Below are 20,072 nucleotides of genomic sequence, written 5' to 3' on the forward strand. Positions count from 1 at the left end.
TGTGTTCATCAACATGTTCTGGAAGTTTTTTTGGAAGTTTATGAGCGAACTCACTGGCTGACAGGATAAATGGCAGACTTGCCTTTCACCTCAGCATCGTTGCTCCTCTTGACACAATGATGAGGAAGAGGTTCCTGGCATTCCTCCCGAGCTTCCTGATGCGTTCAAGTCAGCATTCCTAAATCCTTCTGTGTGAGCTAAACCTTTCTTTAGATGTCTGTTAAATGCTAAAAGTTGTATTTTAAAATTGTCTCGTTTTAGACGAATGTCACTGTTCTCAAATATATGGCCAGATAATGTTAGGTAAATGTAATTAAAAGTAGTTTAACAATTATATATTTTACCTTAAAAATTCAAAATTTCCATTCATTTGGAAAACAAACACCACATAGTACATTTCTTTGATGCTGGATTTTTGGTTAAAAATTAAAAACTTCAATTGGACTTAAACAGACATAAAATGATTTTTATTTAATGTAAATATTTTAATTGTGTTTTGAAGAAATTTACATCAAACTTTTAAATGAGTGGGGTTGATAAATATGCAGCAGATTAATAAAAATTGTTGTTGTTGTTGTTGTTTAAAGTGGTTAGGAGTGTTGTGGCTTAAATTTTATCGAATCAAAGTCTGCCATCTTGTGGAAGTATGAGAAACTACAACTGTATTCCCAGTACTGGCCAGTTTGTTTAAACTCGTGGTACTTTTCCTATATCGCATTGCATCAAGATCATACATGCAACATAGTTTAGATAACATCAGTTTAACTTGACATAGAAACAAGTATGTTACATGAACTAGGAAAAACACCACAGCATTTATATCCTAAATCCTATATATCCTTTATTTATATGTATATCCTTTGGTGTTATCCATACCATAACACCAAATATAAAAGACAAACACAGAGAGTAAAAAGTACAGAAAGACAAAAGAGCTAAAGTTAAATACAAGAGGATATAAAAGTAACTTAAACATCTCACACTTGAGCTGAGGATAAAGGAGGCCTGGCTGACTTCAATAAAAAGTGATTACAATATCATTTTATCATTTGAAAATCCAATATCACCACAAAGATCTAACATGTAAATATATAAATGTACTCTTAATACTAACCCCTGACAAAAAGCCTCTCACAACCTCTGTGCTTCAGTTAAATATATTGACCTTTTTCAAAGGAAAGAAAATTATATTAACTTGGCCTAATGATCAGATTTTGCAAGATGTACCGTAACAAAGGTGTCTCCATTTTGCCACATAATAAATATGCAATATTTTATTTTTGTTTTAACCATTGGCCAGATTCAGGTTCCCACTCCATTGATCCAAAATCCTATAAACAATACCTTTTTTGGAAAACCTTCAGCACTGAACTCCCCGTTTGATCCTCTCCCAGTAGCCATTCATTTGCAAGATGCTTGTTGTTGTCGAAGTGATCACCTTTGAAAGACTGCAGCTGCTCAGAGAATGGCTGGGATTGACAAGAAACATTGTTTCTTCTGGAGGGTCAGTAGGAGATACGCCCAGGCGTTTCAGACACATGCCGAGGTAAGCATCTTCAATGTAGATCGGTTTGATCTCAGGTGACACTCCCAAGATCTTCCCAGGAAGGTCTAGTGACATGACGTAGGCAAAGCCGAGCGGATACGGGGGGTACTCTGATTCAGCAATCACAGATCGAGGCATGTAGAACTTTATAAATGGGTTCCTTAAAACAGGACTATGCCACCAAACCAGCCCAGTCATATAGTTTTGCTTAGCTGTGCTAGGATCCACCAACAGTTTCACCAGATTCGGGACATTGAGTATAACATCGGAGTCGATCTTCATGACAAAGGAAGCCTTAGTACAGTGTGCAGCCAGCCACTCCAGCATGACCATAGTCTTGATAGTCAGATTATAGTAGCTGTCCTGAAAGTTGCTCTGAATCAGGTCATGGTACAGCTGATTCTCCTGCTGAAGCTTCTCTTGCTGATGTTTAGCATCACTTCCACCAGGGAGGCCCACTATGAAGACAGTCTCTACCTGCTGACCCAGAACCAGCTTCTCATTTGCCCACGTCTGCCGGATGGCATCCCGAGTTGCCACATTACCGGGTGCAACAGGAACCATCAGAATAAGGAAAGGAGTTGTGGTCCTACATGTAGGCGTGTCATCCATGATGAATTTGTAGTTTCGTGGGTAGGCCACATGATATGGTCCTGGATCCTCCCAACGTGGCTCTGCTGATGCTGGTTGATAAGGAATGTTCCTAACCACTTTGTTGGAATTGAGATAGAAAAAGATGAAAATCACTGCTGCTGCAATGCAAATGAAGATGCCTTTTAGGTGCCTCTTCTTGTCCATGAAAACTACAGAGAAAGGAAACATATTTTATCGCGAGAACTTGTACAGCACGTATTCTGATAACACAGCAATACACAAATTAATAAATAACAGAATTAAAGTCATAAGGTCTGTGAAGGTTCTCAGTCATCCAGGTCATCGTAGTCAAAGGAGCTTGCAAAGAAAAGCGTCTGGACTTCTTTAAGTTACTTAATGCCCACTCACTTCCTGGGCCATCTGATCTCAGGAATTCGCATGATAAGGTGGGGCCAGGTTGCACAATGAACACACCCGAAACTCTGGCTGATTGGGACCCACACCCAGTTTCACACCTTGTCTCAGGCGATTAGAGGATCATCAGGGGGTCCTTTGTCCCTCTGTGGGGGGATACTCCCACTAGGTTTATATCTGGGACTCTCCACCATTTGACCTTAGAACTGAAGAAGCTTCTCGGATGAGAGGTGAAACGTCTTCAAGTAACTTAAAGAAGTCCAGACGCTTTTCTTTGCAAGCTCCTTTGACTAAAGTCATAAGGCTTCCAGCTTTGTAGCCCTCAATTTCTCATATCTGCTTTTTGCAGAGAATGTGGTTCTGCAGGCTTCATGAGGGGTTCACAGCTAAGTGTGAATGACAATCAGCACCTCCACATCTGAGAACATGGTCCTCAGTAGGAAAAGGCCAGACTGCCCACTCCGGGTCAGGGACGAGTCACTGCCCGGGAGTGGAGGAGTTCAAGTATCTCTGGGTCTTGTTCACAAGTGAAGAAAGTGGGAGCCTGACAAACAGTTTTGGTGCCACAGCAACAGCAATGCAGACGTTGCACCCGTTTGGCACGAGACGGCCGCTCATAGAAGCAAAGCTGTTGATTTACTGATCGATGCATGCCCCTACTCTCAATGTGATAAAGGAGCGCCGCATGATTCACAGTTCAAATAATTGTTTCGTACTGGGCCTTAGTGTGGTCACCCAATTAATCTAATGTCTGAAAGAAGTTGTTTCCATTGCTCTCAAGGACACGCTTACCTTTCTGAGTGGCTGGCCCTTGAAAAGCTCAAAACAGCAGTCAGGTGGGACTGCTGTGCAGATCTATCCTCAGTTACCTATCCAAATTCGCTATCAAAAGGCCTTTACACACCAGATGTGTAATATTTGTGTGAATATTTCTTGTTAAAAATTTATTTGGGCCTCACCTATTTTCTTTCTTGCAGCCATTCACACAGAACAATGTTTTGACATTTATCTTTTTTTTTTTGGACACGAATAAACAGCTTTAACCTAATCAGACCACTGCACTTGGCAACAAATGCGCTCATCGTGTTGAATATACAATTCGGAAATAATTCTATTTTAACTCAGACACACAGCTAGACACGATTCGGGGTCAATCGGCTCACTGAACCTATTTGTTTGCCTCCTCAGATGAAAATCTCATGGTTTGATGGTTGCTTCTGGTGAGAACTAGACATAGCCAGAATCTCTTTCTTCCTTTTCTGGTTCAGAAACATCAGGACCAGCTCATCGTCACTTGATGTCAACTTCATGTATTTCACAGTTTCTTTTTTGAAAACTAATTTTTCACAAAACCAAAACACATTCAGTACATCTCTATGTTACAGGGCAGGGTCACATTCGGAAAAATTTTTTTGCAACATACGCGGTAGATAATGACTCAGAAAGCTTTGGCAATTTCTAAAAACCCTCTACCCTTGCCATTCATTTATGAAGTCAAATATCTTAACAGTCAATACAGAAGCAACATCCAGAGTCAGGGGCGATTCTAGGATCAGGGCTTTGGGGGTGCTGAGCACCAGGAGAGCTGCCCAGCCAAGCAAGATAAACTTTACTTGTCACAATGAGACTTCTTCCCTGTCTCTGTCAGTCCCTGTATCCCTAAATGTCTCCAGTTGTCCCGAGTTCTCTCTGATTGTCTCCTTGGTGCATTTAAACCCCTGTTCCTCCCTGTCCTCATCGACTGTTGTCTTCGTCTTCGTTATCAGTCATCATAATTTTACCATCTCTGTGCAAGTCTGCAAATTTCTTTATTAAATAATAAGATTCTTAAATTCATCAAGTCTCAAAACATGAGATCACTGTTTTGTACATTTTAACACAATTTAATAAGCATATGCTTCAGCCAATACCTTTTCATTAGCCTTGTCTTGGTTTCTTGCTTTGTGGTAGATCTTTATTCTGTTTTCACTGAGATATTTGAATGCTAATCAATAAATCAATATTCAATTCTAAAAAAAAATCTAATCCCCACATTTGTGAAAGAAAACCAAAACAGCTTTTTGAAAAGTCTGTATCAAAACCATCAAATCTGACAAAGGTTATTTAAATGCTGCAAAAGAAAAATGGATTGGAATAAAAAAAAAAATACATATCCTAACCTTAATTACTGGGGGAGAATAATGAATGATGCTCACAGTGAGTAAAAAGTAAACTGAATGCATTTTTTGGACAGAGATTCACTTTTAAAGTGTATGTATAATATAATACAGATACATAAAAAATACACTCCAAAAATAGAAGAGTCCTTGAAATGTACAAAATATTAATTAAAAAAATTATAAAAATGGAGACAACTGTGCCTATGGTACAATGTATGAAAAGCTCTTTACTGCAGATACTACTAATATGGCTCTGCAGATTTTTTATATCATTTTAACCTATGTCGCCTCACCTTGAGGTTGGAAAATCTATCACTGTTTCGTGGTCAACTCTCTCAAGCAGTTTAACAGTTTCTGTTTTGCCTGTCACTGTTCCCTGTCTGTTTTCTTACCTGGTTCTTCCTGACCTTGTACTTTCTCCTCACGTTCCCCTCTTTCCTCTCTCCCTCTTTGGACTGACAATCATACACAAATAGATTGTATTGAATGAAAAAAGTTAAATTAATATGAAAAAAATACTATTGAAATCACTATTAAAGTCCCTTCTCAATGTACTTTCAACCAAAAGGCAAATAACCAAACACATGAACATCTAATAAAAGATATAAATACTGAAACACTGATCCAACATTATCCTTTATTGACGGATAATTTGATCTTACACTTTTAACTAAATGTGGCTACTTTTTTGAAAAAACTTCCTTATATCCATTATGAACGTGACTGTCTCTCTGTACACACACACACAACAGGAGTTAAGGCTAATGGGAATGCAGTCAGTTAGCTGATAAGTACCTTGGGTTTAATATCGGCACATATGACAAAATAACCGGCTTCTCTCATTCCTTTTCAAACAGGACAGTGGTAACAACAGCAGGCTACAGACACTTTTAAGTTTTAGATTTTAAATAGGCTTTATACATTTCAATGGGAGCAACAGGACCGTCAACTGTCGCTTATTTTACTACAGAGCAGGACGGATTGTAGGGTAGCAAACATCATCGGAAAACACGTTTTCAACACTGCAGGTTACCCGGGTGTAATGTTTTTCAGCTAAAAAGAAACATGGTCTGACTCCTACCTAACTATATAAAGAGTAACTGAAGGTTAAATGCAGCTAATATGTCCTGTTTTAAGGCAGGCACTTACACCTCCGCTCCTCTGCATCTCAGCGACTATCGGTCTGGCAGTGAGGGCTAGTGGTGGGCGGATTGATCCAAATATCGATAGTATCAATCCCAAGTCGGGATCGGTATCGGATCGATACTAGCCTGGTTAGATCGATTCTTTTATGTTATGTTTTGTTTGACAGTTCTGCTTGTTTGCTATGCTATGCTGTGCTTTCGGCAAAAACGAAACAGCCAGGTCGCTGGACTCGCCGCTCCTGTGTCAGCAGTAAACACTTTGCTTCCCCCCCCCCCCCCCCCCTTATATTTCGGTGTTGCGCTCAATAATCACACGGTTGCTGTAACAGTTCATTCAACCGCTGCAGCTCTCCCGCTGGCAGCCGTACACATCACCACCACCAAACCTGCAGCGGCATCACAGAACACGCCCTGCCACATACCCCCATCGCCCGCTTCACCCCACCCCGCGAGCAGGCGAGGGAATCGGCCCGGACCATTGGCGCCCCATGCCCCGGCCCAGCGACAGGGAAGTGTTCACTCTGGTGGTCGCCCGCGACTCCAGCGGAAGCCCGGGAGCTGGCCTGATGGCCACCCATGTGGCAAGCAGCGGCGGCGCAGCAGCAGTGGAAGTGAGCCAGGGCTCAGAGGCAGCTGGGCGGACAGCATTCAGGGCCAGGCAGGACCCCCGCGCACCTCGACCTTCATCTCCAGCTTGGCAGGTCCCGCTGGCGTGCCAGCCTCCGGCTCACCCCAAGCCGCGCGCTGTCCACCCTTACAGTGATCACCCGGTTGCTGTAACTGTAGCCTACATTTAATGGCTGCAGCCATCCTGCTGCCAGCTGTACACATCAACACCAAAAACAACAACAGCACAAGCAGCGCACAGGTTTTAAGCCGGTGAGGCATCATTGTAGATGCAGTGAAGGTGAGTCCATCTCCTCTGCAGCAGCATCGCAGACCATGGCCCGCCACAATAATAAAGCATTTTTTTATTTAATTATAAATAAATGATTTCTCCTAATTATGTCCTGGGTTTTAAGTAATTAATAATACAAAAGGAAAAAAAAAATCACAAAAAACACTTAAGGTCATGAAAATTAATTGTGATTTAGCAATTCAATGAGGCATCCACCTTATTTATTGAAAAGTATCGGTAATGGTATCGGCGATACTGGCCCGTATTTACTTGGTATCGGATCGATACCAAAATATGCAATATCGCACACCACGTAGGGCACAAGAGCCAGAGCAGGGGCAAGGCGAGCTGGAACAAACCATTTTGGGAGGGGGGTATCTATACTTTTGTTGTTAAAATATTACATCTCAACCAAGTACTGCATGCTTTCTATATTTTTTGTAGTGTATCACACACACAAAAAAGACAATATCCTGTACCAAATATTGTCAAAAAAGTAAGAAATCTTTGGGGGTGCTTTAGCCAGAAATGGGCTAAAAACGCTAAAAACGCCCCTGTCCAGAGTACACTGTTAAAGATTCTGTATTTTAGGTTCAGTGAAATGTTTTACATAGGCTACTGAACCTGATAACTTGTTTTATGCTGGAGCGGATGTAGACAGAAAGCAGTCTACAGACACTCATAGAGTGTAATGCAGAGAACACTTCCACTTGTAATATAACACTTGAAAACTGTGGTAATCAGATGTGTACAATAGTTCTGCTTGTTTTCGCTGTTTATAACAAAATATTAAGCCTAGGAGCAACTCTTGGCCTTTTTTCCATTTTAGAGATCACCACACTCCAATGAGGAAGTCAACGTGTAGTGTTAGTCTAGCTGCACAGATGAGTGATGTCCAAACAAACAAAAAACAGAAGCGAAAAAGAGGGTTCAAAAACAATGAAAAAATATGCACTCCACCACTGCCTGTGCATTTCATGCTGTACTTTTAGATCTGTGTTGATCTTCCTTATTCCGGCCCACTTATCAATCAATCAGCATTCGACCTACATATGGGTCATCCGTGTCCAGCCTCGTGCAGCTAACATTTAGAATTGCCCTGTTCTCCAGAACACCGGCAGTGTGTGCCGTTTGTGAATCCCCCTCTACGTTTGCTGATCAAACGGAAACCGCTATGCAGACGGAAAAACTACAGACACCATAAATGTAGGCGTTTAGCCATCATTTCCGCGTTCGGTGAAATTTCTCGAAGCATGCAAGCCGACTTTGTCTTATCAGGAGAACTTTTCTTTATTCCAGAATAATCCTTTCACGTAATAACATCATTCTGTGCTCACCTGTTTTTGTTGGGCATTAAATCGGAGCACGAAGTAAAGCGTGGATGGAAAGTTTATTCAACACGGGAAACCCACGTAGGTTGCGTTGTTCCTTGATTTCCATCCGCTTGTTTGTGAAAAGCGGTCTTCTACGCTTTTGTCTTTATAAACAGATTTTACGCAGATAAACTCCAAAGAGTTCCTAAACGGTGTGGTCGCAGACAGGGGACCTCCCAGTGCAGAGTTTACCTGAAGTCACGCCGAGTCTAGGGTTGCCAACCGTCCCTTAAAATACGGAATCGTCCTGTATTTCGAAACAAAGGTACACATCCCGTATTGAGCTAATAAGGGACGCACTTTGTTCCGTAATACAGTGAGAATCAAAAGTAGTCTATAAATGTTTATGGAATTAACACTTTGTTTGAAAACATAATTCCCAGACCCTCTCCTGCTTTGTGACCAATGAGCTGACAGCACACTTATGACAATTCGAGTATGACAATTCAGATTACCGCTCATCTCATTGGTCGAGGAAAGGTCGCTTGCGGAGAAAATACCGGAAGACAACAGATGACCACAACAAGAAGCATGGCCAACAGGGAAACAAACGCCGACACTGCGGTGCAAGTCTCGGACGACAGTACACACCTAAAGCTGGACAGACACTGTGCGATTTTCAAACTGCACGATTGACTCGCAGGGGTTAGAAGTTGGTAGGTCACGTGCAGGGTCTCACACTATACCGCCCGATGCTCTGATGCGACCTGAGTGCTCACACTGTGCCTCCATAACATGAAGGTTATAACAGAAAATCTGTCGCTCGCTCTCTCTGTCTTTCACTCACACAGACACACCACCACCATCAACTTTGCTAAATTGCTAATGAAAAACATTGATCAGGCAGCTGTGATTGAGCAGCAGTGTAAATCCAACTATTTTCACGGTTGTTGTGGTCGTGATAATTTTGTGATGCCACATCGAAAAACTGCGGTCAAGTGAGCCCTCACTTACGAAGTCGCAGTCAAGCTAGCCGCCCCGCCAGCCGCACCGAAAATGTGGTTGCACTACTCTTACGTATATTACGGTATGGGTGAAGACCGGCTTAGAAACGCAGTGTTTTGTGTCCTGACACTATTTTACTTCACAATCCACTCCCATTTTTAGTGTATCTCCACTTTCCCCCCTGTGATCCACAGCCCAAATTACTGTATGATTCAGAGAAAATTAACAATAAAATTTACCCAATTTGCTCAACTATACTTTTAATGTCCTCATCTTTGACCTCAGATTACAGGAAAACTGTAAGAGGTGACGCAGATATTTCACTGGATTATGACTCTGGGTGACCCCCACTCTGCACCCTGTGATCCACAGCCAAAATTACTGTACGGATTTTGAGAAAATTCATAGCAAAATCTTCCCATTATGCTTTACTGTACTCCACATATTGACATCTTTGAGCTCTGATTACAGGAAAACTGTAAGAGGTGACACAGATATTTCACTGGATTATGACTCTGGGTGACCCCCACTCTGCACCCTGTGATCCACAGCCAAAATTACTGTACGGATTTTGAGAAAATTGATAGTAAACTTTGCACAATTTACTCTACTGTACTCTATATATTCTCATCTTTGAGCTTAGATTAAAGGAAAACTGTAAGAGGTGACGCAGATATTTCACTGGATTATGAATCTAGGCCATCTCCACTCTGCACCCTGTGATCCACAGCAAAAATTACTGTATGGATTTTGAGAAAATTCATAGCAAAATCTTCCCATTTTGCTTTACTGTACTTTATACATTGACATCTTTGAGCTCCGATTACAGGAAAACTGTAAGAGGTGACGCAGATATTTCACTGGATTATGAATCTAGGCCATCTCCACTCTGCACCCTGTGATCCACAGCCAAAATTACTGTACGATTTTTGGGAAAATCCATAGTAAATATGCACAATTTACTCTACTGTACTCTATATATTCTCATCTTTGAGCTCAGATTACAGGGAAACTGTAAGAGGTGACGCAGATATCTCACTGGATTCTGACTCTAGGCTGTCGCCACTCTTCACCCTGTGATACACAGCCAAAATTACTGTACGGTTTTTGAGAAAATTGATAGTAAACTTTGCACAATTTACTCTACTGTACTTTTAATATTCTCATCTTTGAGCTCAGATTACAGGAAAACTGTAAGAGGTGACGCAGATATTTCACTGGATTATGACTCTGGGTGACCCCCACTCTGCACCCTGTGATCCACAGCCAAAATTACTGTACGGATTTCTGATAAAATTAAATCCTATTCCATTACCAAACAAAATGAGTTCATTGAAGTATTTGCTTAACTACAAGAAATGTCTTTCCACACACAATTTAAATTTTTCAAAATGTCATTCACACACCACCTCAAGTATCAACTTCAGTTTTAGACATTATTTATTCAGTGCTTAATCACAACAATAGTCAACTTAAGGCACTTACATAATAAGTTAAACCTTACAATAATACATACAGAGAAAAACCCAACAATCATATGACCCCCTATGAGCAACAGTGGGAAGGAAAAACTCCCTTTTAACAGGAAGAAACCTCCGGCAGAACCAGGCTCAGGGAGGGGCGGCCATCTGCCTCAACCGGTCAGGGTGAGAAATTACATTTCTCAGATTACTGATTTCTCATATTACTACTACACAGTTTAGATACACTCAACAAAAATATAAACGCAACACCTTTGTTACTGCTCCCATTCCCCATGGGATGGACGTAGAGACCTAAAATTCATTCCAGATACACAATATAACCATCCCTCCCAAACAGTGGTCACAAATCAGTCCAAATGTGTGGTAGTGGGCACATCTGCCATATTGAGATAATCCATCCCACCTCACAGGTGTGCCACATCAGGATGCTGATCTGACATCATGAGTAGTGCACAGGTGTACCTCAGACTGCCCACAACAAAAGGCCACCCTGGAATGTGCAGTTTTTTGCGCTATTGGGGGTCTGGGGACCCAGAACCGGTCAGTATCTGGTGTGACCACCATTTGCCTCATGCAGTGCAACACATCGTCGCATGGAGTCTATCAGATTGTCAATTGTGGCCTTTGGAATGTTGGTCCACTCCACTTCAATGGCTGTGCGAGGTTGTTGGATATTCGTGGGAACTGGTACACGCTGTCGTATACGCCGGTCAAGCACATCCCGAACATGCTCAATGGGTGACATGTCCGGTGAGTATGCTGGCCATGCAAGAACTGGGACATTCTCAGCTGCCATCTGCCCTGAACAATGTGAACCATGATTCATCCGTGAAGCGCACACCTCTCCAACGTGCCAGACGCCATCGAATGTGAGCATTTGCCCACACAAGTCTGTTACGGCGACGAGCTGGAGTCAGGTCAAGACCCCGATGAGGACGACGGGCATGCAGTTGAGCTTCCCTGAGACGGTTTCTGACAGTTTGTGCAGAAATTGTTTGGTTGTGCAAACCAATTGTTCCAGCAGCTGTCTGGGTGGCTGGTCTCAGACGATCTTGGAGGTGAACCTGCTGGATGTGGAGGTCCTGGGCTGGTGTGGTTACACGAGGTCTGCGGTTGTGAGGCCGGTTGGATGTGCTGCCATATTCTCTGAAACGCCTGTGGAGACGGCTTATGGTTGAGAAATGAACATTCAATGCACGGGCGACAGATCTGGTTGACATTCCTGCTGTCAGCATGCCAATTGCATGCTCCCTCATTGCTTGTGGCATCTGTGGCATTTTGCTGTGAGACAAAACTGCACATTCCAGGGTGGCCTTTTGTTGTGGGCAGTCTGAGGTACACCTGTGCACTACTCATGATGTCAGATCAGCATCCTGATGTGGCACACCTGTGAGGTGGGATGGATTATCTCAATATAGCAGATGTGCCCACTACCACACATTTGGACTGATTTGTGACCACTGTTTGGGAGGGATGGTTATATTGTGTATCTGGAATGAATTTTAGGTCTCTACGTCCATCCCATGGGGAATGGGAGCAGTAACAAAGGTGTTGCGTTTATATTTTTGTTGAGTGTATCTAAACTGTGTAGTAGTAATATGAGAAATCAGTAATCTGAGAAATGTAATTTCTCACCCTGACCGGTTGAGGCAGATGGCCGCCCCTCCCTGAGCCTGGTTCTGCCGGAGGTTTCTTCCTGTTAAAAGGGAGTTTTTCCTTCCCACTGTTGCTCATAGGGGGTCATATGATTGTTGGGTTTTTCTCTGTATGTATTATTGTAAGGTTTAACTTATTATGTAAGTGCCTTAAGTTGACTATTGTTGTGATTAAGCACTGAATAAATAATGTCTAAAACTGAAGTTGATACTTGAGGTGGTGTGTGAATGACATTTTGAAAAATTTAAATTGTGTGTGGAAAGACATTTCTTGTAGTTAAGCAAATACTTCAATGAACTCATTTTGTTTGGTAATGGAATAGGATTTAATTTTATCAGAAATCCGTACAGTAATTTTGGCTGTGGATCACAGGGTGCAGAGTGGGGGTCACCCAGAGTCATAATCCAGTGAAATATCTGCGTCACCTCTTACAGTTTTCCTGTAATCTGAGGTTAAAGACGAGGATATTAAAAGTACAGTAGAGTAAATTGTGCAAAGTTTACTATCAATTTTCTCAAAAACCGTACAGTAATTTTGGCTGTGGATCACAGGGTGAAGAGTGGCGACAGCCTAGAGTCAGAATCCAGTGAGATATCTGCGTCACCTCTTACAGTTTCCCTGTAATCTGAGCTCAAAGATGAGAATATATAGAGTACAGTAGAGTAAATTGTGCAAAGTTTACTATCAATTTTCTCAAAAACCGTACAGTAATTTTTTCTGTGGATCACAGGGTGAAGAGTGGCAACAGCCTAGAGTCAGAATCCAGTGAAATATCTGCGTCACCTCTTACAGTTTTCCTGTAATCTGAGGTTAAAGACGAGGATATTAAAAGTACAGTAGAGTAAATTGTGCAAAGTTTACTATCAATTTTCTCAAAAACCGTACAGTAATTTTGGCTGTGGATCACAGGGTGCAGAGTGGAGATGGCCTAGATTCATAATCCAGTGAAATATCTGCGTCACCTCTTACAGTTTTCCTGTAATCGGAGCTCAAAGATGTCAATGTATAAAGTACAGTAAAGCAAAATGGGAAGATTTTGCTATGAATTTTCTCAAAATCCATACAGTAATTTTTGCTGTGGATCACAGGGTGCAGAGTGGAGATGGCCTAGATTCATAATCCAGTGAAATATCTGCGTCACCTCTTACAGTTTTCCTTTAATCTAAGCTCAAAGATGAGAATATATAGAGTACAGTAGAGTAAATTGTGCAAAGTTTACTATCAATTTTCTCAAAATCCGTACAGTAATTTTGGCTGTGGATCACAGGGTGCAGAGTGGGGGTCACCCAGAGTCATAATCCAGTGAAATATCTGTGTCACCTCTTACAGTTTTCCTGTAATCAGAGCTCAAAGATGTCAATATGTGGAGTACAGTAAAGCATAATGGGAAGATTTTGCTATGAATTTTCTCAAAATCCGTACAGTAATTTTGGCTGTGGATCACAGGGTGCAGAGTGGGGGTCACCCAGAGTCATAATCCAGTGAAATATCTGCGTCACCTCTTACAGTTTTCCTGTAATCTGAGGTCAAAGATGAGGACATTAAAAGTATAGTTGAGCAAATTGGGTAAATTTTATTGTTAATTTTCTCTGAATCATACAGTAATTTGGGCTGTGGATCACAGGGGGGAAAGTGGAGATACACTAAAAATGGGAGTGGATTGTGAAGTAAAATAGTGTCAGGACACAAAACACTGCGTTTCTAAGCCGGTCTTCACCCATACCGTAATATACGTAAGAGTAGTGCAACCACATTTTCGGTGCGGCTGGCGGGGCGGCTAGCTTGACTGCGACTTCGTAAGTGAGGGCTCACTTGACCGCAGTCATCGAAAAGGCTCGGATGAGCTTTTCAAAGTTCTACAAGTTGTGCCTCCATTGCTTGTGTCCAGATCACACGCTGCACAGCTGTGCTGCTAAGTCTTTTTCACCGACGTTTACGTGTTTGCGAGTGAGCAGTGTGAGCGGCTGCGGTGACACGTCACGAGCGATTGATGATCGGGAGCTGGTCGTGAGGTGTTAATCGCTTCTCGTTACCCCACGTATACTACACGACGCACGATGAAGGCCAAAATCGGGCCGATCACCAAATCAGTCGCACGACTCAAAAATCGTCTCAAAATGGGCCAAAAATCGCACAGTGTGAGCCCAGCATTAGAGCAGCAATGTTTGTTCCCCTCAGAGAAAGGGAAGAATGGGAAAAGGAAAACACCTGGCTGGAAAAAGTTAATATGGGCATGTGCAGTGAATATCAGCGCTATGTGGCCAGAAGTGTGATAATATAACTTATTTTGTGTAATAAACAACTGCAAGGATAAATGATTACAACAAATAGATGACTAATACATAAAAGTAATACATAGATGAATAATGATGATGAGTTAAGATGCTTAATCATGGGAACAAGCGGGTTTACAAACAGGAGCAGCTGATTAGCATTAGAAAAGCTGAAATAATACCTCAACTGAAGCCAATTGTACTAAATGCACTAAATGTGCACTGTTACAAGAATATTTTTCGTTCTATTGCTTTCTATTGTTTTCTATTATTTTAAGTTAAGCAGGACAGAGTTCTTTTAAAGAAAGATTTACTTATATTCTCAAAAGTTAAGCATGACAGGCTTCTGTTTAAGAAGGAGACCTGTTTTACTGTGTTAATGTTGTCATTGTGAGCTAAAAATAAATGGCTAAATGATCATTTGTTTCACATGTGTTCATATCACAAAGAATAGAATATGCATCTACTTAAATCAACTTCAAGTCAAATAGTTAAAAAAATAATTTCACACACAAAAAAAGAGCTAGAAAATTCACCACACTGGGAAGGGTGAAGACAACTGGGTCGCCCGGCCCTGGCCACGAGGTGTCCCTTATTTATTTTTCAGGGAGTTGGCAACCCTAGCCGAGTCTGAGCACCGCCCGCGTCAATCCAGTCTCTTCCGCTTATTCGCAATGACCTCAGTCGGCAGGAAATCATCTTGAAATTATATTTAGAACAAATTTCTAACAATTGATATTTTTCACTCCAAACACTTCCAACTGTTCGCTTGTGAGGATTTTCCAAACACTACAATTAGAAACAAAGTATCCTAAATGTATGTATTTAGTGTTTTAATTAACGTTTTAAAAATGAAATATATAAACCCGTACTAAATATTTGTATGGGGAACCTAAACAAAGACTATATGTCAAAAAATATTCTGCTATTTCTCAATTCTTTCCTAGAAGGTTTTGATGAAACTGATCATTCGTGCAGAGGTATCGAAAACGGTTTCTTACTGCCATTGTTTAAATTCACAGTATATACAGTATACCTTTAGGGAATAATATGGGCATCTGATCTCTTCTTCGGGTCAAATAAGGCCAAACTTTTATAAAATGTTTTTATTTTTAAAGTTGTGCTTAAAATGTGGTTGCCTCTGTTTGTACGCTGTACGGGGATTCTAAAGATCACAAACGTGTCACATTTGACTGGTTAGTTATTTTGAAATATACTGTAGTATAATTTTATGTAATAAATATAAATATGTAATGAAGTAAAGTAAAGCTCAAAGTCCGTACCTATCCACGACTTACTTCTATGTAATGTTTGTGTGATCGAAGTAGACGTCAGGCTGCCCTTATCTGATTTTTATTGCATGACTAAAGAGAACAAAGAAATCAAAATGAATATACAAAGTAAATGTTGCCCAGGGCTGACCTACCTGGAAATGCAAACTCACTGCAAAATATGACACTCGTTTCTGAGGTTGGAAAAATTCCCCTGGCCCCAAATGATATCTGCACAGTGCTTTGACACGAAACAGCATTCTGTCAATGTGAGAGTGAAATGCTTTTCTTTACATGCAAAACAATTTCTTTATCTTTAACAAATAATGGTGTCTTTTATCTGCCTGCAAAACTGTATAATGTAAAACGACCATCATGGCCCAGATGAGATGAGACTACACAGTGAGCAGAGCAAAGCTGTACAAGCATCATCAAGCCCAACACTTCAGACCTTGAATGCAGACAGCAGAGGTTCAAACAGCACACCAGTGAAGAATTTCTAAGCCTAATGAAAAAGTGTTTTAAAAGCATTTTAGCAGTTGAGCTGCTGAAATACTGTTATTATTTCATAAAGGAGAAATGATGCATTACATGAAGCATTTCATAAAGGATAAATAAAGTAAAAAGAGAAACGTAGCTGAGACTGAATGCCTGTGTTTGGTGTCAGACGAAGGCGTGTTATTCTTGTATCATATTTCTGCAGCGTTTTCATGTTATTTGCATAACAGGTGCCTTTTGAGGAAGTCATGTGTCATCTAACAACGAAATAACACATTGTCAAAAGCATCCTGACAGATTACTGCCTGCAGGCAGTAATCTGTCAGGATGCTTACAGGGCAGGCATGGCTGCTGTCATAAATTTAATAAAATGCAACTACAATTTATTAACTCAGTAGTTAATTCTTTATAGCACACTTGATAAAATACTCAAAAATTCTAAATTTGAATCCTACCATATTGTTTTTTGTTTTTACTTTTATGATATTTTTATTCACATTTTTCTTTTTTGGGACCTCAAAATGGATGTCAGCATGCCGTCTTGAAGAATGTGTCCATTCCTAAAATGCATCTGAAGTTGAGAGAGGGCTCCTTTATTGAAGACGTTTTCAGCAAATAAACAAATAAAATGACACACAGCTTGTCCCTTTAATGTGAACTGAGATAAAAAGAAACATATAAGTCATCATGAATGCTCCTGCTTAGCAGTCATCACATGAAAAACACAACAATAATACCTCATATTCAACTATCAGCTATGTATGCATCATTCTGATGCTCATACTCCATATATGCACACATGCCTATGTTACAAAGTTACTTGTGAGAGAGAACTTTTTCTACAAGAAAAATAAAAGTAGTTTTCATATCCACGCTGAAAACTGTGCTACTATATTCCTCCTCAGGTACATGGACTGATATCATCAGATTGCACCATAAGGGCAACTGGAACTGATGAGCATAACTGATAGCTAAACAGACAATTCAACAGAATTGAACTACCGGGAAATGGTTATCTATAAGAGCTGTAGAGAAAAAAAATCCACCAAAAGCTGTTGCATAAGTACAAAATATCATCAGCCACAATGACGATGTCAGTGCTAACAAGCTTGCCACCAACAGATGCTTGTTAGCTGCCATTAGGCATTTGTTTAGTCTAAGTTAAAATGTTTCTATTTTTGACATGATATTTACAATTTGCAGGACATGTTGCAAATATCAGTCAACCATTGCAAATATCATTTCCAGTAAGTGTACCACTTGTTACTACAGCATAATAAATGAAATACTACATGGTGGTATCTGAATTCATGCAGTCTGTTTGTGTAGTTAGAGAGTGTGAGTCAATTGCAGTCTTCCAGTGAGTGAAGTTGCCCCCCCCCCACCTTCTTCAAATCCAACAAAAGTGGTATCAAACGTTTGTGCTACGTTTGTGCTGGTTTGTGCTGCAAAAATTTTCGTTTGTGCTGCTATCATTTTAAAGATATTAATAAAAATTACTAGAGGTCATAAGAGGTCAACCAGCCCCCCCCCCCCCCCCCCCCCCCCCCCCCCCCCTCACATTAATTAAATCAAACAAAATGGGTGTCAATCAGTTGTGCTATGTTTGTGCTGGTTTGTGCTGCTAAAATTGTCGTTTGTGCTGCTTCTGTTTTAAATATATTAATGAAAAGGTAAAGGTCAAAAGGTCAACCAGCCCCCCCACATTACCCAAATCCAACAAAATTGTTGTTAAACGTTTGTGCTACATTTGTGCTGCGTTTCTGCTGGTTTGTGCTGCAAAAATTTTTGTTTGTGCCGCTATCATTTTGAAGAAATTAACAAAAATTTCTAGAGGTCAACAGAGGTCAACCAGCCCCCCCACATTAATGGAATCAAACAAAATTGATGTCAAATGTTTGTGCTGGTTTGTGCTGCAAAAATGTTTGTTTTTTCTGCTAACATTTTAAACTTTTTAATAAAATAACATCTTGATGCGTGCTTAATCATCCAGGTAAGTAAATCCCAAAAGGTTGATTCTGTTTATCTGGACATTTTCAGTTGGAGAAACGTTTCGTCACTCATCCAAGTGACTTCTTCAGTCTCAGCTGACTGCAGGTTTCCCCAACCTTATAAACAGTACATTTGCATAGGGAAGAAACTAGCACCACTGAATGAACAAAGTGCTGGGGGGTTAGTTCCATGATTGTTAGTATGCAAATTCTTATGAGCATTGATCAATGACAACTAATCAAAGCCTACTGAAGAATGGCCATGAGTACCATTCACAGAAAGTGGGGAATGGCTACAATCATAGCATTGTAGGATGGCGAAAGATGTACCCTTGGGCCCCCCTTCTCAATTCAGAGATGATCAGCATCCTGACAGCCCGATGGACAAAGCTGTCTCTCAGTCTGTGTGTTCTGGCCCGGAGGCTCTTCAGTATCCTTCCTGATGGCAGCAAACTGAAGACGCTGCTGAAGGGATGAGTGGGGTCACCTGTAATGGAGACGACCTTCCAAATGAGGCAGGTGCATTGTCATTTTTTCCTGCAGAACCCAGTGCAGGAGTCATACCACACAGTGATGCAGCTGGTGAGGATACTCTCAACTGTGCCTCTGTAAAAGGTGCTCATAATGGGGGTTGAATCTCTTGTGCTTCTCAGTTTGCAGAGGAAGTAGAGTCGCTGTTGGTCTTCTCCACATTCAGGGACAAGTTGTTGTTGCTGTACCACTCTGCCAGATGGTTAACTTCACCCCTGTAGTAGATCTCGTCGTGGGTCAGCAGAGTAAAGAGAAGGGTGCTCAACACACATCCTTGGGGAGCCCCCGTATTCAGTGTTCTTGGGCTGGAGTTGTTGCAGTCGACCCGTACTATCTGCTGTCTTCCTGTCAAGAAATCTAGCAGCCAGTTATACAGCAAGGTGCTGATCCCCAGCAGATCCAGTTTGTGAATGAGTTGCTGGGGAATGATGGTGTTGAATGCTGAACTGAAGTCTATGAACAGCACTCTGACATATGAGTCTCTAGTGTTGAGATGTGTGAGGGCTGAGTGAGGGGCAGTTGAAATTCCATCATCACTTGAGCGTTTTGACGAAAGAGATCATTTGATTTGATGCAGGACTAACCGTTCAAAGCACTTCATAATGATGGAGGTGAGTTTGACAGGACGGTAGTCCTTAAAGCAGGAGGTAGATGACTTCTTGGGTACAGTAATGATGGTGGAGGCTTTGAGGCATGTGGGAACGGCGGTACTGATTTTGGCAAGGGATCTCCACACACTGTCTGGGGATTGTGTCACCACGGTCTGCAGAGTGGGCTTGTAGTCTGTGATGGTTTGTATTCCTTGCCACTGCCTCCAAGTATCTCTGCTGTCGCTGAAGCTTTGCTGTAGCTGATGCCACGTGACAGGTTTGCCCTTGCTGTTCTTTTGCTCACCTAATTCCCGGCTCTGAAGGCTTGCATTTTTCAACTTTAGCAGCATTTAAACCTGACCTGTGAGCCATGGTTTCTGATTGGCCCGGACAGTGATAGTCCTGGTGTCACGACCTGCAGGATCGGCAAGGTGCTGATCAGAATCTCTCCACTCCTAGCCCTCCTTCTCTTCTCTTTTTTCCTCTCTCTCCCCCTCTCTCCTTCTCTGCCCTGTTTTGCAGGGGCAGAACTCATGGCGGCTTCACGCCCTCGGTCCACACCTTCCTGGATTGGGAACACCTGGGCCTCATCAGACCAACTGGTATATTAGAAGGAGGAGATCAGCTGTTCAACGCTGGATTGCTGTGAAGGCTCTAGTCAGTACACGTCTAGCTCAAGTTTCCTGTGCCTCCGTCTCAGAGAC

The 20,072-nt window shown here is 41.5% G+C and overlaps 1 protein-coding gene across 2 annotated transcripts; it reads right to left on the reverse strand.

Moving 5' to 3' along the window:
• Nucleotides 1-470: 470 nt before the first annotated feature.
• On the reverse strand, nt 471-8,681 carry LOC146667658 (beta-1,3-galactosyltransferase 2-like). 2 transcript variants are annotated; one of them, XM_085409310.1, is made up of 2 exons: nt 8,322-8,681; nt 471-2,349 (listed from the first exon to the last, which is right to left on the reverse strand). In XM_085409310.1, the coding sequence occupies exon 2, from the start codon at nt 2,342-2,344 to the stop codon at nt 1,361-1,363; it is 984 nt and encodes a 327-aa protein (XP_085265436.1). In that variant the 5' UTR covers nt 2,345-2,349; nt 8,322-8,681; the 3' UTR covers nt 471-1,360. The 2 variants fall into 2 exon arrangements, with proteins under 2 accessions (XP_085265436.1, XP_085265435.1); XM_085409309.1 differs by having other exon boundaries at nt 8,094-8,675.
• Nucleotides 8,682-20,072: the final 11,391 nt, after the last annotated feature.

This window comes from Rhamphochromis longiceps, linkage group LG6 (genome assembly GCF_057381845.1).
Source record: "Rhamphochromis longiceps isolate RC_006_pf linkage group LG6, R_longiceps_female_GT1.1, whole genome shotgun sequence".
Lineage (NCBI taxonomy): Eukaryota > Metazoa > Chordata > Actinopteri > Cichliformes > Cichlidae > Rhamphochromis > Rhamphochromis longiceps.

Bases quoted from the DNA above. Each gene is read 5' to 3' on its own strand.
- LOC146667658 (XM_085409310.1), bottom strand. From the start codon at position 2,344: ATGGACAAGAAGAGGCACCTAAAAGGCATCTTCATTTGCATTGCAGCA.